We start from the raw sequence: 21,858 nt of genomic DNA on the forward strand, positions 1-21,858 counted from the left end.
GGTTCTTACAATTAGCTCCATTTAAAGGTACAGTGTTCTTGTTTTTACTGTGCATGTTCCATGGAGTGGAGAGGGGGCTTCCTCAGTAGGGGTCCGTCGGTATTTGCTAGAGGGTGGATCTTTTAGTATGCTAATTAGGATAGTTTACAATAGTTCCAGTAATTTTCTGTTTAGTCTCATTACCATTTGGTTCTCCTTGAGTTTATCTTCTTGTGCCCTAGCTTGACTTATTTATGGTGTTTGCTCTTTTCCTCAAGGCCACATTTTGTTAGCTGTTTGTAAGGATGTAACCAACATCCCGTTTTTCAAATTCTTTGTTGTTTTTCAGCACAGATATTTTTAAAATTTTTTTAAAGTAAATAATTCTTGTATCACATCTGCAGAATGAAGACCTTGCTATTTATCTGTCCAAAAGACAGAGTAGCTTTTTTTATAACATCAGACCTGTAAAGCCATATTATAGACCTGATTTTAGACAAGTATTTCTTAAATGATACAGGCTACATGCAAGATTCCTTAGCAGTAACAGATAAACCAAGAAAATTTAGAAAGTGTCCAGGTTTTCTTTTCTACAACACAGAACTAAGGACACCTACAGTCCAACTATTTTATGCTACTGACTAGAAAGATTTCAAAGATTTCTAAAAAATCACTACCACAGGAAAAAAAAGTGTTTGTGGCTCATTTCCTGAAATGACAGAGAACTTTTCACTTTTCAGGATTGGTGCTATGGCTCTTTACTTACCATAAAACTGGAGAAGAATCTGACTCTGTACTTAGAAGAAATTCTTCAGTATGTACTAAAGGCCAATCGCAAATTAGAGTAAGAGAATAAACATCCCACATGCTTAAAATATTCTAGATTAAAAAAAACCAAACACAAAACAGATATGGTTTTCATATTTTCTTCATAGAAGACACTTTTTGTCTTTTTTGAGCAGAATATTCACATTCCATAGCTTAAATGACTAGGAGTAGAATAAAAAAAAACCAACACAGCAAGATCAATAGCCTCTGTAAATATAATAATCTTTACTTTATAAAAACATATTTTAAAGCTATTACTTTAAAAAGTATTTTTATAAGATGGTTCAAGAACACTGTAAAATGAAGGCTAAACCAAATCATTACACATACCTCTGTATCTAAAACAAACAGCAGATTGCCAAGAACTTGAAGCTTCACTGCATCTAAAAAATATCCATAGTCACCAAAAAATTATTATTTTTCTTGAGAAATGTATTTGAAGCAAAACCATATTAAAATGTACAACTAAGCACTGGAAACCTACAGATGTTTAACCTCATGGAACTTCCTAGGACTGTGAAAAGTTTAGCTTAAATAGAGTTGTGATATATGTATCTAAGTTAAATTCAACAATTTTGAGGCATGTGTTTTGGCTGTACCTTTACAAGGAGCATTCTATTTGGTCTATGTGCATTTACTAAAAACAGTGAAATAACTGAAAATGTCTTAGTATTTTCTGCAATTAAATATGAATTCCACATTTGTCTATAAAAAGAAAAACCACTTTTTTTACCTTTGATCAGACTTGAATCAGCTAAACTTCGAACAGACACCAGGTTATTGGTAGTGTCTACCTGCCATTTGGAGAGTACATAATCACCTTTACCCTATAAGTAAAGGCAAAGCAAAATGGGGTTATACATTAGAAATTTGGCCATTGACAGGCATGTTTCTACAATTGATTTTTAACTCAAAAAGCTGAAAAACTAACTTAAACTTTATTCCTGGTGAATGCTGATGTTCAGAAAAATACATTTATTTATTTTTAATTTTGCCTTTTTCCTGTCTCCTTTCAAGATTGGCATTTACTATGGTAATTGTTACAGTCAACATCCCCAAACATTTTTGGCTTTTCTAAAAACAAGCCATATTTCAAAATATCCACTTTCTATTCTCATAGAACATAAAACCTGAATGAAACATACACTGAACCTACTGAGAAAAATTGCATTGAATTTAACAAGCTTCAGTCAATCAGCTGAGAAAACTCATTTCTAGTCCAAAATAACATTTCAAAATATGTCTATATTTTTATTTTTTTATTAGTTCCTGTACTTAATTCATGCTTAAGGGCTTTATTGAATTGGGACCTTAATTGTTACCTTTGCAAGCCTTTGCTGAATGTGAACCTGACTGGAAGACTCTTGCAAACTTTAGCTTTCTCTCTGAGCTCAAGGATGAGACTATAAATAGACTATCCTGTACAGGCTAGGAACCACAGTGATTTACTAAGGTCATGCATCCAGGCTGAAAATATTTTCCCCCCGTCCATCGTAACAGTGCAAGTTTTGAAATGACAACAGCTATTTCCTTGCAAGAAAAACTACAGACAGACTGCACAACTGATAAACTTTAAATTTACAGTGAAGGAAATTAAAGACAAAAAGTCTTAGTGTAAAAAGTTTATTATCTTCTTTTTAATCCAGCTAGAGATAAATTTTGTGGCAGATCAAAACACCCTCACTGATCACATAATTGTTACAAACCCATTCTTAGTACTTACCACAATTATCAAATGGATTTTGTTCACTAAGTGAGTTAGCACAAAATCTTGACAGCCAAGGCTGTGATATTCTTCTGTGGAAATGAAAGCTGTCTTTATCTGTCCTTGTAACTTGTGAGGTAGAAGAAGGGAAAGCAAACAAAAGGGGAAGGAAAAAAGTTGTTCATAACATTAGTAGATAAAACCTTGAACTGCTCACTTGTCCATATACAGAAAAAGTGATAATTGCAATTATGAGTTATAATAATAAATGGGTAAGTAGTCCATGAAATGTACAGAATCAAGTTTTGTTACAAACTCTTCACTTAACACATATGTTACAAGTTAGCAGGTATTTCTTACGTGCTTTCCCGTAAATATATCCATCTTGTCAATTGCTACCAAAAAAAAAAAAAAAAAAAATCAGTTAAATTCAGTTAAATAAACTTTTCCAAAATTGAAAAAAACCCTGCTAAATGTCTTATAAAATATTTTAATCCTAATCCAACTATGCTGAAAACCACTTTTGCCAGGATCTTTGACAGGGTCTATTTCTATTCAACACCGTACTGAGTTACAGAAAATTAACTAATGAACTAATGACTATACTTATACAGCATTAAAAATGTACATTATTCCCAATATCCTTCAGTACAGCTAAGATTGGCTATGGCTTAAAATCCTGCTTCCATAGTATTCAGTACTCTCTCTCTAAAGCACTGATTCAGAAAAACTTAAGTTGAAGGAATTATATGAAGAATACAGAAACAGTTTTATTACAGAACTAGTTTCTATATCGGTTTCTGTTTAAAAATAAACTAAGATTACATAGAAAATCCCAATTCAATATCTTATTCCTATTAGAAAGAGACATGGAAAAACTTTTTTAATACAGCTCTCCCTGTTCAAATGTAAATCCCAAGTGGTTGGAAGATCATCCTACCTTCCTGTGTTTCAGCAAGTGGAACACACATAATGCAGAAGAATCCATTGTTTGTAAGAATGAACATATGATAAATACCTAAAAAAAATCCCGATACAAATATTTCAAACTTAAGTATTCAAGAGTAAGTAAAGAGAGTACTTGCTTATAAATAGAAGAGTGAAATAACTGACAAAAAATAATCTGACCAACAGACTAATTTGAAACAAAAATTCCGTCACTTTCAACGAAGAGTAGAATAAGTCTCTACATCTTAGAGTTTTGTTTGAAATTATAATTTTTCTATGCATCTGTCAGTCTGCAAATTCTGTTTTCATGACAAAACTACATTTAAATATATTATATTGTGACAGAACAAAACTAGGAAGCACACAAACTACTAAAATCTGAAGTCCGATTGACAGAAGAAGGAATACTTCCTTTTTGAGCATTTTCATGTGTTTAGTGCAGTCTCAATTGAAAGAGGTTTTGAGTTCTGAATGTTTGTTGTTTTCTATGACATTTGTAAAATAATTAATAAGAGCTAAATATCTTTACAGGAAAGCATTAAGAAAAGTGCGTTTAATGTCTACAATGCAAAGTAAAGCTGCATCTGATTATTTATTTTGTAGTCTCTTTCCCTGAGAGATTAATATTAAAGGGCAACAAAATCACAAACATTGAGACAAGGGGGGGGAGGGGGCGGAAATAATCAAATTCTTACCTGCATCTGCATTATCTTTTTCAATAAAGAGATTTAAGTAGGTCTTTTCACTTAAAGATTTTTCAACCAAAATCTAAAACAGAATCAACATAAAAACTATTAGACTATTACTCTGTATTTTATTTTAAAAAAAGAAAATACTAGAAATACTGATCATCAGTTCAAACAGTAAACCCTATTCTTTCATGAAGAATGGGTTCTTGTTTATACATGCCATTCCTAAATATAATTTCCTTATTTGTTACTTACGGGAGCAAAAGTGTCACTTAAATTTGTTCAAACTAGAAGAAATGTTCAAAACACAAGAATGTTTCTATTTTGACATTTGGAAGAGAAAAAAAAGTAGCAAAGAAATTCTGTGAACACAAGTTTTTCAGCAAAATTAGAACAGAAAAATTACTGTACCTTAGTTAGCAAGATTCGTTTTGATGGTATGTGAATAAGATGGAAATTGCCACTTCTCTCACCAACCACAAGAAACTGATTTTCTTGACACATACCAACTACATCCACATTAGTATCTGAAAAGTTCCATGGCAAAATTTCAAATATTAAGATTTGGGTTTTATTAATAGATATTCATATTTGAAACACAGAAATTGGGCAATGCAATGTCCCAGATTTTTTCAAAATTATTTATTTTGATTAAACGAAGTACAGGAAAGGGCATACAGGGAGTGGTTTTGGTAGCCATTATTTTCATTGCAGTAAAAAGTTAGTGAGCATTCTTATTAAATTGCACAGAAATACTTTGTTAACTGTATAAAGAACCAGCAATCGCTTATTACTTATTTACTATAACACATCTTTTCACAAGCTAGTTACATATGAAAGACACTTGTTATATTTTCATAAGGAAACCTAACATACACATTTGAAAAGTTAGTTTTAGCTTCCAGTGGAATTCCAAAGGACTGAGCTTACCAAACCCAATGTGCATCTGAAGAGACTGCCCAGTACTGTCAAGAACTGCTATCGATCTGTCAACAGCAATAATACTGCCACCTCTTGAGCTGCATGCACGCAACTGCGGATTAACAGAGACCTAAGACGAAAAAGCTTGTTATAGAGAGTAACTGAAACACTTTAGAAAATATGACAAAGGAGGTCAGGTAATTATTAAGAAAAAGACTCAGCTCTGATGCATTCTACCTTTTCTTGGGATGTGATCCGAAGTAGTGTATCCACTTGGTACAATGCAGTTCCACACTCCTGTCCTAAACCTACAGGGAGCCGCCCAGTCCCTGTGTCATCATTTGCAAGAATTTCGATATCATTCCACATGTTTACCTGTGCTAAACATTTAAGGAATATGCTGTAACACAGAGAGCTGTAAAAAAGTTGTATGAACACACACAAATTATTGATTTTATTACTCTATCGTGATCCCTGCGTCTAGGAGGAAGAGTGGTACAATAAGCCTAAAGGCAAATTCCGCGTTTATAAAATACAGAGTTAAGTCGCAAGAGCAATATGGCTCCCAGCCTATGTCCCCAGCGGGCCCCATCAAACGCAGCTTGGTGGGAACAGGTTTTGCGTCCAAAGCTGGAAGAAATTCAGTGCCAAAAAGCCCTCCCCACCGCGCAGCGGCCAACCCTGCCCACAGGGGCCACAACCGATCTTCCCACCTTCTCACCACAGCCCCAGAAACCAGTGACAATCCACTACCGCGCTTCCTCAGCTCCTTCAGGCTTTCAAATTGGCGGGAGCCGCGGCTACGGCTCTGGGCCGCGGCGTGGGCCAAACTTCCTCCAAATGCGAACAGCACCGTTGCTAAGACACGGCCTAATCCTTCCCGCCCCCAGAATGCACCGCGGCTCCCTCGCTCTGCACCGCCTTCCCCCGCCCCATTGTTACATCCGGGCGCCTGGAGGGAGAGGGAGGGCGGGGCGTGTGCCTCGGTTCGCGGACGCTGCGGCCGCAGCTGCTGAGGGAGGTTGAGCCCCTTGTGAGGACTTGTTGAGGGGGAGCGACCGTCGCGGGCGCTCGGTCATGGCGGTAAGTGGTGTTCGCTGCTGGGGTGTTTGGAGGGAGCCGAGTTGGGCAGGGGGCCGCCACGGGGCGGGAGGGAAGAGCGTGTGAGATGGGGAGGGCTGGGTCGGGAAGCTGTGTGCGCGGAGAGACAAAATGGCGCCCACCGCTCCTTCGCCTGCCGGCGCCATGATGGGCCTCGGGGAGGGGGTGGCCGCTTTTCACCCGTTACTTCTCTCCCTTTTTCCAGAAGTTTCTGTTTCATTTCTTTGGCCTTGGAGAGAAGCGAAGAGGCCTTGTGACCGAGGCCCTATCGTTTCCTGACTGGGGAGAGAAGTATTGTGGCTATAGGAACGGGTGTTAGAGGGACTCTGGGGCGCAGGTTCCCTGGGAGGGGAGGAGGGAGGTTATCGATTTGGTGGTTGGGCCATGCTTAGCTTTCGTTCGTGTGGGTTTTCTTTGCCTGTTATTTTTCTTTGTGTTAGGGGGTCACAGGCCTGTTATTTTCAGCGTCTTCTTACACTCAGTGATTAATTATTTGCTATCGTTTTCCGGTTTTTATGGTCAATATCGATAGGAAACGCCTCTGCTGTAGTTATCACTGTCTTTATGTTCATACACAGCCTAAGAGCATAGCTTTATTCTCTTAAAATTTGTGTGGCCTGGAAACAGATGAAGATGTTTTTCCCATAATTGAGTTGAAGAATCAATAAGAGGAGTTATCAAACCCGATGTTGTTAATTTATTTTTGAAGTTACTAAATAGTCTTGAGTGCAAAAACCACCAAACTCCCAAACCAGGTTCAAAAGTGAAAAAAACTTTTCAAAGTTGACTTTGAGTACTTTGTGGTGTCTTATCTGGTATTTAAAGTTCTTGTCTTGAAAGTTTGACCAGTGGTGAAACAGAAGAAGAGGACCATAAACTTCTGCAGAAAATAGTTTTTTTGGATAATTTTTTTCGATTTATATAATTTAACCTGTTAAGAGATGTTTTTCTATAAAAGGACTTGGAAGAATTATGGACTTGTAGTTTTGCACCTAGATTACAGGCACTATCTGTGAGGTTCCCCTAAACCAGTAAGTAGGTGAGGAGCTTGTTCAAGGAAACCCATGAGCTTGTGGCCAATCTAAGAACTGAGAATAGTCTCCTTAAAGTCTGTCAGCCTTTTTTTGCTGTCCTTTTTTTGTAGAGCTGAGAGATTTCTCTAAGGTGCAGTACACAAGGGCAGTAATGAGCAGCAATGTGTATAAATAAGGAGTGATAGCCTTGGAAAATGTGGCAGTGGGCTCAATTTCCCTTGGGTACTATGTTTAAAAATGCAGTTAACTTAAGACTGTTTAGCTGGTATTCTCCTTATCCTTTTCAAGTAACTGAAATATAAATGTATCGAAATCTCAAAATTTCTCAAACTTTTGGCTGAGTCCTTTGGAAAGGAAGGGAGGGACTGAGCAAAAGGTAGGGGGGCGTAAACAAGCACATTGATGACAGATAATCATAGAATGGCAAGGAATTGTGATGTCTAAGGTCACAAACAGGAGTCAGTTCCTGCTCTATCTAATGCCCTAAAGGCTTCAGGATGGTGGATGGGTTATCAGTAGTATTCAGAAGTGTCACTAAGGCTATAGTTAAAGTTCTGCTGTGAATGCACTTTAAGTGGTCAGTGCTGTTGTCCACATGCTGGTGCGTTTTGAACAAGATACCAGTATACCGTGTGAATGGAGAAATGAACAGCTGCTTTATCTCTCTTAGAGATTTTACTATAGATGTATCTTTGTACAGAGGCAAAGTAATAAGGAATTGGACAGACTAAACAGTAGGTGAAATCTAAGTCCAAACATCTACTTGTAGCATGTTATGAAGAAAGTCTACCATTAATACACAATATATTAGCAACAAGCTGTAATATCTGTTGTAGTTTAAGAAAAACTAGCTACTCTGTTTTCAAAGTAATGAATATAAATCAGCATTTGAGAGGTTTTGACATGTCTTGTTAGTTTGCAAATAAAAGGGCAGCTGGTAGAAAAGCATGCAAGTTAAAGTCCTCAGCTATACTATACTGTCTTCATTAATAGCATTTCTGGGCCAAATTATGTCAGTGAGGTCATCTGCATCTGTACAGTGTTCAGAAAGCTTGATCATGACTGTCTACATGATCAGAACAAGAAAGACCAATGAATCTGTAAAGGCATTAATGAGAGCACATTCACCTTTTCAGTGTGTACTTTTTCGGTTTCTTTCATTGCATGGATGTTGTACACATTTACTTTTCCCAGCATTGAATTACAATGCAGTCTTGATTACTCTACACAAGATAAGTTTCTGGGTTTAGTCCTCCTAGGCCAGGGTTTAGAAATGGGGGGAGCATCTGGTTTTTTGTCATTAAGAAAAATGATACAAAAATTCTTGGGACAGGTGAATGTGACCTGTGTGTACTCTTATGCAAATACACTTTTTTTTTTTATAGAGATACTGTTTGAGGTTTTCCCTTATGCAGTAGTTAGGTGTCTAACACTAATATAGTATATCTAATTTCATTTATCTTCAAAGCTCATTTAGTCCTTCAAACTACAGTGGGGATTTTGTGCCCTGCCTCAGTAATGACCTAACTTCTGAGGTGATCTAGCTCTGTTGGGACAGCATTGATGTTAAGTAATCTTAGTCATGCAAATGTTAAAAGGTAATTGACCTATGAACAACACCATTTAGAGGGAACTTTGGATCAGAGTTTAGTCTTACTCAAAAGTGCATGGAAAAAGTACAGTCTAATGTAGTGGGAGAGCAAAATGTTGCTATATGTTAGTTCTCCTTATTAAAGTCTTGAAAAAGCAATCTATGCAGTTACACAGTTCACTGGAAGTCTATCAAACTATTGCCTAATGAATAATGGGATGTCTACTCAGGAGATTGTCTTACAGAACATAATTTTAAGTGTGTTTTCAGAGGAAATACTAAGTATATAGGACTGAAAAACAACAAAACTTAAGTTTTTTGGGTTTAAACATTCTGTCCTCTTGTAGGGTAGTGATACGGAACGAGATGGAGTAGTCCCAGAAAAGTCCTCTCCAGAAGGAGAGAAGAAAAAGGAACAATCAGATGCCTCTAGTTCTCCCAGAACATCAAAGCATCATTATTCAAGATCACGCTCACGGTCAAGGGAAAGAAGACGGAAGTCAGGTATGATCTTCATACAAGCAAAGTTGCATAGTAATGTTCTGGTGCATGCTTGTAGAACATTTTGGAAAAATATATGTGGATTTAGCTCTCATAACTTTTTAGAATTGGGGAGAAAAAGAAGCTTCTAATTCTGGTTTTGTATCTTGAATATGTTACTTTGAAGCCTTTCGATTTTAATGGTAGAAGTGATAAGTAAAAAGGTCCAGGTAATATTCAGGGCATTGGGGGACAGGGAATGGGAATGACAAACACCACCAAACAGAAAACCATACTACTCTGTCTTTATTTTAATTAGGTATGCTTAGACTGGGATATTTTTGCATGGTTGTAACAAAAATAAGGTTACCTGGCTGAAGAATGTCACTGGAGTATGACATGGGCTAGCTTAAAGAAATGCAAAGAGCTCTGAGTAACAGCTAGAGGTTGCTTTCTGCAGTAGATATTTGGATAGTGCTGTTTGTTTTCTATATCTCTATTCTTGACTTTGGGGGCTGGAATAACTGAAAGAAACTAGAAAGATGACAGCCAGCTGATCTCCTTAACTTGGTAAATAACAATAAATATTTTCTTTTCCAGATGCTGAAGGAAGAAAACACAGAAGCCGGAGCAGAAGCAAAGAGGTAATTAACACTTTGTAGCGTTTAGGTAATTGTACAATACATCTTTAAAAGTATCTTGTAGTAATGTACATATGTGTAAACCTATATAAATGACTTTATGGTAAGTACAATAAATTGGAAACTTTAAGCTTAAAAATGGATATGGAGATCCTTTCATAGTGAAGCATGATTGCAGCCATCATGTTGACAAGGTAATAGTTTTATAGCTTTCAGAAACTAGTAACTTTAATTATTTCTTTTTTCTGGAAACAGCCAAAGGAAAGAATTCATGTGGAGAGGTAGAATGGTGTTCTTGATGACTTTCACAGAGCTTCCATTAACCAAAAGCCTTGGGTGCCTTTATTCCTGGCCAGTGTTCAGGACTTTCAATGATACATACCCATCTACTTAAGTATATTAAAAATAATACCCCACCTGACTGAGCTCTGTTTATTGCATCCTTTAATTGTAAAGACACTCATAGCTTGACAAACAAGCTGAGTCAGCTGGAAACATGACAGTAGCAGCAAAAATTTCGGAGGGCTGTCTCTTTTTTTTTTTTTTTTTTTTTATAAATGTGTGTGTGTGTGTGTATGTAGGGGAGTGAGAAGAGACAGCATCAATAATACCTTGAAAATCACTGGCTTACGCACCAGAGAAGAGATGAAACAAGCAAACCTGGAGCGTCGAAGTAGTCACAAAGAAGCTTAAGCCATGTGGGGCAATAGCAGGCTGGGTCAGATGAGGGACTTTTTAACTTCTAACCTAGGTCAGGAACATCTCCTTCCCCTGTTCCAATGGAAGCTCTGTTTGAAAAAGGAGGATTAAGAAAAAAAAGAAATAATCTAGGAGAGTTTTTGTGAAATTGAATATATTGTTTAGCTCACATGATAACATTTCTATAATAAATCATACTCAGCGTGCTAATGCGCGAAGAGACTGAACTGAAGACGCTGCAGACTCAGATAGCAAAATTATAAGCCTACTTCATGATAAGGTAACTATTAGTAATTCAAATTCATATTTCCCTTAAAAATATCTTAAATCCGTTATGGGATATAATGGTGGTTTATTACTAAGTGTGTGTCTGGAAGATATGATATAAAAAACCCTTGTAAATCTGATTTTAATGATTAAAAAGAGTCCTTGCTTAAAGTTGCATCCAGTGTTTTGCCATGTTGTTGGATCTAATCTTACACAATTTATTTAGCAGTTCCTAAATTTCACAGAATGAACAGATGAGGAATAACATCCCACAGTAGATTAACTGTTTTCATTCATTTGCAAGAATAAAACTTTCTTTGTAGACTAAATACTGAGTATCAGTAATTCTTTCTAATATGTATATCGGAACAACTACTTGTGTAAATACATACTCAAAATTAACATACAGGTAACATCCAAACTTCAGATGTGTTTTTATGTAACAACTGGTTATTCAAGGAGCTAACAATAAAACACTGTAAAACCAGGAAAAAATCTAATATTATTGTATACTTGAAGAACTATAATCAAATACATTTAGAAATTGATATATATTCATAAAGAGTTAGAAAGGCTTGGATAAGTGGGTGTAAAATAATTATAGCATCTTCGCCAGACTTTTGAGAGCAAGTTAGGATTATAGGAAAGTTTTCTTTGGGTAGATAACAGATTTAGATAAGGAAAAAAACCACCCCAAATTTCTGAAGAACTGGGGTTTAGTCTAAAAAAAAAAAAAGTATCATGCCTAAATTGTGACTTGAAACAAAATGTTATTTAAACATAAGACTTAAGTAGGCTATGGTTTTCTGCTAGAAAGATTTCAAAATAAACTGGATATATTAAGAAAAGGTGTTGATGTCATGACTTGGTCTCTAAGGAAAACACTGGCAAAAATCAAGCCTGACCTTGCTAAATATTTTTGGCATTGCAGCTATAAAAAGGAATCTTTTTTTTTTTAAGAGGCACTGCAGGAAGAAATTGCGGTATAGTTGAGCAGCATATCTTTAATTTAAAACTACTGTGGCAGGTTTCAAAGTGATGCATGTTAGTTTTAAATACTAAAATTGGGATGTCAACCGTATACCTTACTACTTTGCTTTTTAAAAACTGTTGGAAGTTACTAACTGAAGAGAGTTTTGCTTAAAAAATTACTTAATGATGGATAGAAAACTTTTAGTTCTAAAGGCAAAGTAGTATATGTCTGCAACTATATATGAGTTTCAGTAACTTTCTACATGGTAGGCTTAAGCAAATATTAAATATTTACTACAAGTATGAGTGTTTGTGTATATATATGCATATTCATAAATTGTCAGGTAAAGATAGGTACTTACTATATGTTTGGAATGAAGGCAGTAATGAGAATGACAGTTGGTTTTGTTACAATGCTGTGAACTCTTATGTGGAAACACTGTAAAGATCCCTTGATGGATGCTTTAGAAATCCTTTATAGACAGTGGGGAGGAGGGAAAAGTGGGAAAAATTTGCATCTTTGGTTAGTTGGTGGCATTAGGTAAAACTGCCATCGCTCATGATTGAGTCACACTCCTAAGGTTACTAATGTTGCATCACAACTTATCATTTTTTATCTTCTGATACCCATACTAACTCTCTTTGTTGCACTATTTTCCTGAAAGAACCAACTTCTTCTTAAAACAGGCAAGAAGACATGAATCCAAAGAGAAGTCCTCCAAGAAGCACAAATCTGAAGACCACAATGACAAAGAACATTCTTCTGATAAGGGAAGAGATAGCCTAAATTCATCTGAAAATGGTGAGGATAGACATAAACGCAAAGAGAGAAAATCATCAAGAGGGAGGAGTCATTCAAGATCCAGGTCTCGTGAAAGGTAAGCTGTTTTACATGTTGTTCTCTTTTAACTGCATTTACAAAAGCAGTGTTTGGAATTTGTGTAGACTTTGAAGTACAGCTGAATTATATACCAATCTAATTTGACTCTAAAGGATCAATTTATATTGCATATTCCAGTTTTCATTGGATAGTGCATTTGCCGCTACTTAAATAGTTTTAGACTGGTTCTGAGTAAAAGTATGACATATCTAAGGCTTTATATAGGTGATCTGTCTCACGTTTATAGTTGGTATACGCAGTACAGAAAACTTATAAACTGTATCGAATGTTACTTGTTGTCAGTGACAGGGAAGAAAACACACCTTTAGTAATGTCAGGGCTTTTTACCTCTTAAATCAAGAACTTACACAGAGGCAGTGCTGTCTAAGCCTCCATGCCCGGTAGGCCACCTAGCACGTTCTATGGTAGCAGAGTTGCTTGAGTAGAAGAAGTTGCTGCCAGAACTCATCAGCCAGCTCTGCTCATAGCTGAGGGATCTGTAGCAAACATGATAGCAAGGAATGACCTTCAGCTGAGGAACTGTGTCACTCATTTGGGCATCTCTTCCCTAAGGTTTTGGAATGTTATGGGGAGGAGGAGAGTTTTGTTGCCTTGAATTTAAAACTCTACATCAGATTAGTGTGGCTGTGTATTTGTTTTGAGGTGTAGGCTTTAATGAACAACTAAATAGCTGTATTGATGAGTATGATTTTTTTATGTGAACTCTTGTTTAACTTGCTCATCTCTTTGTGGCTGGTGGTAGTGTTTGGTTCCTTTTCCATTTCATCTCCTAGTCTTACAACTTAAACTGTTCCAGTCTTGAACGCTTCTGTGTGTAGTTTGCAGTCTCCCCACCCTGCCTGATGCATTTTGCCCTGTGGTGACAAACCTGTATGTAAGTCCTTAAGTGGAAGCTGAATTTAAACATGAGAATATATGTAAGAATGTGGGACATGTGTTTCAGACGTCATCGTAGTAGAAGTCGTGATAGGAAAAAGTCCAGATCTCGAAGCAGAGAGAGAAAACGACGAATAAGATCTCGTTCTAGATCAAGATCTAGACACAGACATAGAAGTAGAAGTAAAAGCAGAACTAGGAGCAGAAGCAGGTAAGTGTTAACTTCTGTATATGCTTAGTGATGATGTTTGGTAGAATATTTGTGGTGGGCTGATGTATGGAAGAATGATAGGTTTGCCAGTTAATGTCTATTCAGTGTAACTATATGTGTTTGTCTTTTTCTCAGCTGTATTGATGCAGTGGGTTTAAGGACTGGGTAGTTTGCATACACATACAGGAATGTTTGTCCTAGACAGCTTAAGTGTCTCACACTCTCAGCTTTACATAGCATGGTTTCTTGTTAGCAATTAGAAATACTTAACTAGTTATTTCATGAGTATCTTATAAAACCATCATTTTAGAACTTATGACTGATAAAGTAGAAAGTAATTAATATTTTGGGTAGTAATGATTACCACAGTTCAAGCTCTTTTTGGTTTCTTATACTGTAACTGAATGTACTAGTTTAAGTAGGATATTTAAGTGAGGAAAAACTGAAGAATAAGGTAGAACTAACCCAGTCATGTGCTTAATACGAGTAGTGTGGTTGGCAAAGCACTACTTCAAAAATACTATTGATAGTACTTTGTGTATATATCATAAATGGGAAGTTTAACAGGGCATCACTGGCTGTCAGAGCAGATACACTGATCAGAAGCTAATGCTGATCAGCTCCATGAAGTTAATTTAGAAATTTGTCTTGTCTGTGAACTGGCACAGTGTAGTGTTCAGGTGAATTTTAAGTCAGATGGACTATTTCTGATCTGAGCATACTATTCTGTGTTAAGTGATTACCAGCTTCTTTTCGTCAAGTTCAACATGAGAATATTTTTCTCTTGATCTTGGATGCTTCCATTTCTTCCTTAGATTCTAGAAGTGCATATTGAAACATTGTAGCTAGACACATACTGGCTTATTCTGAGTCTGACAGAGTTGAGATGCATGCTTAACCTGGATTGTGCTAGAGATGAGGTTTTCATCCCTGTATAGGAGTTAATGTTTTACAATACTGATCATTTTGTTGTAGAGTTCCAAGTCTGCTTCTATGTGTCACCATTGCATTCTTAATGTTCTGTAGGATTTTCTGAATGAGTAAGCTAAAATGTGACAACTACAGTTTGTGTATTTCCCTCCTACTTGTTTAAAGTGAAAGTAGTAGTTTGAATGCAAATTGGTGTCCCTTCAGACCTCCCAAGAAGGTGTTGACAGTGTTCCAGTTCATTTAATAGTATTTTCACTGGAGTATTTTAAATTGCATATTTAAAGGGTGTAGAAGTTGGTTATGACTACTCAACATTACGCTGGATCATTGGAGACTTAAGAATCCAGCACACTCGTGTAATGCTACAACATCACTTGTGAAACTGTTAAGAAGAATTATCTTTCTGAAGAAGTAGTTGAATTACGTGGTTTGTCTCGTACTTTATTTTGGCATGCACTTTCTATCAAACTTTCTACTGGGGTGAGTAGAGCTGGGTCTTCAGTTGGTATACGTTATTTGCATCTAATGGTATTTAAGCCACCTTCAGCGTGATTGTAAGGCTTCAGTTCCCTGTTATTTCTGGTTATTATAGGAGATGTGCACTTACTGTTTTTAAAAGTCACTTTGAACATTTTGTGTTTAATGGCTCCCTGAAAGCTTCACATCCCAGAATAGTGTTTTGCTTCTGCAGTGGAATTCAAATTACCTGAAACAGAGAAGGGCAAATGTGTGAAGAAAAAGTGAGGGATAGTCACTAGCCTAGGAATCTCTTCAGCTGGAAATATGCCTTGTTGGATAGTGATGGACATACTGCAAGAATCCGTTTCTTTTAAGTACACTTTTGTTCACAAATCTTAGAGAAGGAAAATGAGGTGTAAGATTTTTATTTTTTTTTAACAGTAGACTAGAACACTTCATTGAGTTTTGGGCTCAGTTGAAGCCTTTGGAAAGAGAATTAATAGGGCAAGCCTCAAGGAAAAGTCTTCAGAGCCAAATAAACATGATGTGGAAACTGACCCTGTTAAAACTCACCTGTGAAATGAATTCCCTCGTTTATGAAAGGAGTATTTGTTGTGTCACACTTAACAGGCTGTGACAGAAGCATTTGTAAATAGTAGAGCCTGACTTTCTCTTGATGGTTCTTTGCATAATCTCAAGCTCACGTTTTCAAGTGATTTGTCCTCAGTAGCATTTAAACTAATCTTTTGTTCTGTGAGCATGTAGACCATCCTGGCAGTTCTTTTGTGGCATTGCTCTAATTAAGTGCTAGGTGGAAAACATGACACCATCTGCTTGTTTCAAATGGAAATACTTAAATACAAAAGCTCAAATATTTATTTCCTTGATGTTTACCAGTGCAATAAAGCATCAGACCAAAGACAAGAGCAAACTACAATAGTCAGCACGGGGAAAAATGAAGGTATCTTTGAAACATGCATTACATCTTATCTCAGGAATGCAGATCTGTCACTTCCCAGTGCCTGAATCTGCATCTTGTCATCTTCTATGAAAAGATAAGTCTTGCCTCCTTTGTATTCTACCAGATTTGTCATGTAAACAAGGATATCTTTTTTTTTTTAATAACTTCTATCTAGGTTTCATGGTGTTTGTAGATGCTGTCCAAGCTGCAAACAGAAGAAACAATATCTGAATGCCATTTAAAGTGGCTGTTGTCAAGTTAGCTATTATCTGAAGTTAGCTATTATCTCAAATGGTTGCTAATAACGTTTAAGTATAAAATTGCAGAAACATCTTTGTGCGTCTCAACTTATGGTTTATGGCAAATCTGGGAAAAATGCAAGTGATATCTTCTGTAATTTAAGCTTTGCTGGACACTTCAATATCTGTGACTTCTTTGTTGAAAACATCAGAGGCTTAAACAGGGATAAACCCTTATCTCTTGAAATGTAGATGTTAATTTTGAGCAGCTGCTGCTTAGGTAGGATTAGATGTATATGTCCCCAGTAGAAGTCATGCTTATGAGAAGGTGGGGAGAAGGCTAGTGAAGGAGAATTTAATGGAATATGTTGGTATTTTGCTTAAAAAATACATTTTAACTGGGTTCTTTTCAGATTGTCAGGCTCCAGAAAATGCATGCTTCATAATTCTGTGCACAGTACTGTCCCCAAGAGCAAGCCTGAGACAAATCATGTGTTTAAACGAGCTCTCATGTCTAGCTTGATATCCTTCCTCAAACAGTTGTCCAAAGCACATTTAGTGAAGAGTGTACAGAGGGTAGAGAAATAGTGATTTCCCTGAGTACTATGCCAATTTTAAAATCAGGCCTCCTCAAAATGCTCATTTTAATATAATTGTAGTGATGTGAGACCTTTTACAGTTTTAAGGCGTTCTTGTAACTTGATCCATTTTACGGTTTTCTTGCCATTGACTTTATGGTCCATGATGTTTTTTTCTTGTCAGTTTTTAGAATGAAAATATCTATAGCATATCTATTTGTTCTAAACACAAAGTTTAAGAGGCTAAACAAATGCCCAGAATTACACATTCTGTTACATCTTAGTTGGAAATCCTCAGTTTTAACTCTGTCTGTCACAAGGCAAGTGTGACTGTTACACTGTTCTACTACAATCTGTGAAAGCTGTTCTTGAGAACTCTCCAAATTATTCAGCAATTTTTCAGAGTTGTGATCAAATAATGTATGAAATATTAAGCTATATATGCACCTTCACTGTTACAGCAACTCTCTTAAATTTGGTTACAGAGAGCGAAAGAAAAGAATTGAAAAGCCCCGAAGGTTCAGCAGGAGTCATAGCCGGAGTCCAAGTCCACCACCTTTTCGGGGGCGAAATACAGCTATGGATGCCCAGGAAGCACTAGCCAGAAGGTCAGAAATTGTTACTATTTTAATGATACATGACATAAATAAGATGCTGCTGCTGATTTTGCATGACTAAATATTTTTATTCTCATGCACTTACTTCTAGACTGGAAAGAGCAAAGAAACTGCAAGAACAGAGAGAAAAAGAAATGGTTGAAAAGCAGAAACAACAGGAAATGGCTGCAGGTAGTCCATGTATATTACATTAATTCCTAAGCAATAGTGTGAGTGAAAGATGTGTAGGCTTATGTGCTGAGTGTTACGGTCTTGTCCAACAGACGTGCACATCATGTTTCTTTGTATAATCGTTAACTTGGTTCATATATAAGAAGTGCAGCTAGAACTAGGAAATGGTAGAAACAAACCAAAAACCACACACACACCCTCAAAAAAAAAAATCCAGCAAAAATAGTCAGAATTTCTTGTAGCTTACAGAGTGTACAACAACAATGTTATATGTTAGGCTGGTAAATGATTTTGTGATGGTCATTGGACCTTCCTTTATGCATCATTAAGCAAGAGTTTGAAAGTTATTACCAGCTCAGGGCTATTTAGAAGCATGAGATACATTAGTTTCACTTTTAGTTATCTTTTACTAAAATTAAGAAACGAGTCTCCAGTAGTTTACAAATAACATGTATTTTTATCATGCAGTTGTTATTTGGATGTTTTCAACTTATTTCTGGTTAAAGGAAATGTTTCTGGTTCTGTTTTAGTTTATTTGGTTGGGGTTTTTTGATTGTGCTGTTTGGTAAGGGGATGGGGTTGGTGGTTGGTTGGTTGGTTGTTTTGATTTTTTTTTTTCCCTCCCCAAAAAGTCTGAATGTATTGTCTGATAGCAAGTAACCTTTCTTCTACAGCGGCTGCAGCCACTGGAGGGTCCGTTATTAACGTTGCTGCTCTTCTGGCATCGGGAACACAAGTAACTCCTCAAATAGCAATGGCAGCTCAAATGGCGGCACTACAAGCAAAAGCACTAGCAGAGACTGGAATAGCTGTACCTAGCTATTATAACCCAGCAGCAGTGAATCCAATGAAATTTGCTGAGCAGGAGAAAAAGCGGAAGATGCTTTGGCAAGGCAAAAAGGAAGGGGTAATGTTGTCTTTCCTTACTTTCTTTAAACTTAAAACTTCATTAAGTTATAGGATGCTCTATTGACATTATTTGCAGCAAAATGACTTTCATACCTGTTATGAAGTTCCCTATTAATAGCAGCCCAAGGTAGAACTTGAGGAGTGAAAGGACTAAGATAACTAGACCTTCAGTGACAAATGGTTGTGACACAAGCCTCAGGAAAACCCCTAATGTCATGAAATGTTAGAGGTATAAATTGGATCTTGATGATGCTTTTGTCAGTTTGCCTACAACTTGCAACTAAATATCAAATAAAGGTGATCTCTTTTTACTGAAAAGTGATGGGTAAGGTATAGAAACTGTAATTCATAACTCTTTCTGTGACTGTAGAGATTTTTCATTTGATTGTTCTACCTCGTCCAATTCCAGATCTCAAAACCAAGTCTGCAGGTGTGGAGTAATGCATTATTAACTAGCAAAAGTTATAAGTACAAAGAAGCCTTCAGACTTTTATGCTTTGTCAAATAAATGCTCTTGCAGTTAGTGAAATACAGCCCACCAAATAAAAAAAGGCTCTGGTGGCAGTTACTTGTTCAGAAAGTCACTGGATCTGACTACAGGGTTTGTCTGCTGATACTATGGAAAAATTTGTGCTTCTGTATTTGTGTTCTTGTCTTTTGATGTGCGACGCTGATACGGAAGTGTTTGTTACATTAGATTATCATTGTGCATCTGTTACGTAACAAGCTTATTTAGCTTCACACTGTTTCATAAGATGTGAAAAACTGAAACTGGTTCACGTGGCACTGGTGGGTAGTGGCAGGGAGGGAAGAAAAAATGTTAATGCTGTTCAAGCAGTTCTTCCTGAATTGAGCTGTGGATTTTAATTCTAATATGCAAATCTGTTTTTCTGCAAATCATTTTTTAAGCATTCATTCTGACAAGGTTTCCAAACTTTATGGAAATGAGTACAGTCTACCCAAGTGGAGAATATACTTCCATTTTGAAAGCTATGGTTAAGTGGCCTTCCCTCACAAAGAGTGTCTGTGGGGGTGCTGCAGGAATATCAGATGTGACTTGGGAACCTTTTAATTCCAGCTGTGCTAGCACTACATGATGGGCTCATTTTTAATACTGCTGTTTCGCTTGCTACTGAATTGTGATACTAAGAGAAGCCTAATGTAAAAAGGTGATAATATTTATTTATTTTTTAACTCATACAGGATAAATCACAGTCTGCAGAAATATGGGAAAAACTAAATTTTGGAAACAAGGACCAAAATGTCAAATTCAGAAAACTGATGGGCATTAAGGTAAACAGTTCTGAATATGTAATTTTTTTGTTAATTGTAGGATAATGATTCCCTTTATTTTTAAAGTGTACCTTAACAAGTAAAGATGTTAAGTTAACCTGATACTACCTGATGTAGTTAAGAGCTTTTAAGTATTTCTTACTAGAATTCATAAGCAGCATCTAAATCTGAATTCAATTAAAATTCTAGAATTTTATTATGTTTCTGGCTAACAAGACAACTGTTATGATCTGTAACAGTGGTAGCTGTGAGCAGTATTCATAATTGATAAAACAGTATTACTTTGTATAGACAGGTTAATTGAGAGACACTTACTTGATGAGTTAGAAGGAACTGGATGAAGGTGTCCTGTACATGTTTCTTGACAGTGAGAGGAAAGCTATGCTAGAATGTTCCAGCAATAAACCCAAATACGTCAAATCTTACTAGCTTTTGAAAGCAGCTAAGCAAAATGATAATTTAGGGCACGTGTAATATATGAAAACACCATTTCCTACCCAACTAATGTTTGTTTTCTTCTGTCTTGTTTCTAGAGCGAGGACGAAGCAGGCTGTAGTTCGGTTGATGAAGAGAGTTACAAAACACTGAAACAACAGGAAGAGGTTTTCAGAAATTTAGATGCACAGTATGAAATGGCAAGATCACAGACTCATACGCAAAGAGGAATGGGATTGGGGTTTACATCTTCAATGCGAGGAATGGATGCAGTTTGAAAAAAAAAAAAAAAGGCAGTTTTAAAGTTTGGGACTATGGAAGGTTCTTGTTCAAATGTTGGGTCCTTGTTCACCAAAAAGCTAGTACTCTAGCTTGCATGGGTGTTGCATTGACTTTAATTTATTGAAAAATACAATTTTTTTGTAAATATCAGAACAGTGATACTGGTGTTAGTGTTGTTATCAGGTTATACCCACTTCCATTAAACTTGACAGAACTATAGAAGGACAGTATTTTTTAGTTAAAGTTCTACTTTTCAAACCAAGCAGCAGATGGGATGAACTCATACATGGATATTTCGTGTCCACTGTCTTGTGTACTTTTGTACTTTAACCTTGTACAGTTATTTTCAATTCTTGAAACATGAAAGAAACATTGTGTAGATGTTATTTAGCAGTCTGGGCCAATAGGCACATAATCCAGTGCAAAAAACCCTGGTTAATAATAAAGACATTTTTTCTCTAAGGTCTTATTTAATATTAAGTTGTCTTTTGGGCCATGCTGTCAGGAAGCTAGTTTAGAGATGTCAAAAAAAATAATAATGTGAGAAGTCAGGAATAGTACTTTGCTGGTTTTGATTTAGGGTTTTCCTAAGCTGAGGAGATCTGCAGAATGGAGCACAACTCAATGGTGATGAGTGCTGAACTCTTTTTTTGTTGTTGTTGTTGTTTTTTAATTGGCAATTTGATACTTGCAAATTGTAGTAAAGAGAGAGGGATAACCAAACCGATATGAGGAAGGTAGGATGGTGGAGCCCCTTGCTACTACTTCATAACCATAAGTATGTGGGGGTTTTTTTGTATTTATCATAAGTAAATGGTTCATTGATTCTCCCAAGTCTGCATTTCAGCCACCCAGCAGAAGGGACAGGTGGTTGCTGCAGCATTACACAGTATGACTGCGCTGCTTCCTCAGAGGGTTGTTTTTTTCTGGGCTTCTGCCTTGCACTTTAATTGCTCCTCAGTCACTCTGGTCGATTTGTTAGAAGTCCCGGAAAGCGTGTTAAGTTTTTGTAGTGGATCGTGTGAGCTTGTGTTGCAAGAGCGCTAAATGCACAAGGCTGTGCGAGCCTGCTTACACAAACTCTAGTCCTGCGTCCTGCTGCTGCCCTGTTTTTTTCTCTCCCACCCCTTCTCCGGCGCGG

At 36.7% G+C, this 21,858-nt stretch overlaps 2 protein-coding genes across 9 annotated transcripts in view; one reads left to right on the top strand and one right to left on the bottom strand.

Annotated features, from left to right (window-relative positions):
• The window catches only part of KNTC1 (kinetochore associated 1), a 41,569-nt gene extending 35,634 nt beyond the window's left edge, over positions 1-5,935 (bottom strand). Inside the window, exons 1-11 of one of the 6 annotated variants that reach the window (XM_040609365.1) lie at positions 5,792-5,935; positions 5,308-5,445; positions 5,080-5,200; positions 4,561-4,676; positions 4,156-4,228; positions 3,453-3,530; positions 2,873-2,907; positions 2,531-2,641; positions 1,541-1,634; positions 1,138-1,190; positions 746-858 (exon numbers count right to left, since the gene is read on the bottom strand). In XM_040609365.1, coding sequence (XP_040465299.1) covers positions 746-858; positions 1,138-1,190; positions 1,541-1,634; positions 2,531-2,641; positions 2,873-2,907; positions 3,453-3,530; positions 4,156-4,228; positions 4,561-4,676; positions 5,080-5,200; positions 5,308-5,439 — 926 coding nt within the window. In that variant the 5' untranslated portion in view covers positions 5,440-5,445; positions 5,792-5,935. Of the gene's footprint in view, positions 1-745; positions 859-1,137; positions 1,191-1,540; positions 1,635-2,530; positions 2,642-2,872; positions 2,908-3,452; positions 3,531-4,155; positions 4,229-4,560; positions 4,677-5,079; positions 5,201-5,307; positions 5,451-5,783 lie in introns of all 6 variants that reach the window. The other 5 variants (XM_040609335.1, XM_040609346.1, XM_040609325.1 and 2 more) reach the window with 5 other exon arrangements.
• Positions 5,936-6,020: 85 nt separating this feature from the next.
• Positions 6,021-21,179, top strand: RSRC2 (arginine and serine rich coiled-coil 2). 3 transcript variants are annotated; one of them, XM_040609517.1, is made up of 10 exons: positions 6,021-6,153; positions 9,144-9,300; positions 9,877-9,920; positions 12,521-12,733; positions 13,700-13,843; positions 17,496-17,618; positions 17,719-17,798; positions 18,473-18,705; positions 19,911-20,000; positions 20,534-21,179. In XM_040609517.1, the coding sequence occupies exons 2-10, from the start codon at positions 9,220-9,222 to the stop codon at positions 20,711-20,713; spliced, it is 1,188 nt and encodes a 395-aa protein (XP_040465451.1). In that variant the 5' UTR covers positions 6,021-6,153; positions 9,144-9,219; the 3' UTR covers positions 20,714-21,179. The 3 variants fall into 3 exon arrangements, with proteins under 3 accessions (XP_040465451.1, XP_040465442.1, XP_040465459.1); XM_040609508.1 differs by having other exon boundaries at positions 12,543-12,733; XM_040609525.1 differs by lacking the exon at positions 6,021-6,153 and adding an exon at positions 10,819-10,896 and having other exon boundaries at positions 9,230-9,300.
• The last annotated feature ends 679 nt before the right edge of the window (positions 21,180-21,858 follow it).

The sequence above is a fragment of the Falco naumanni genome, chromosome 1 (genome assembly GCF_017639655.2).
Source record: "Falco naumanni isolate bFalNau1 chromosome 1, bFalNau1.pat, whole genome shotgun sequence".
Classification (NCBI taxonomy): Eukaryota; Metazoa; Chordata; class Aves; order Falconiformes; family Falconidae; genus Falco; species Falco naumanni.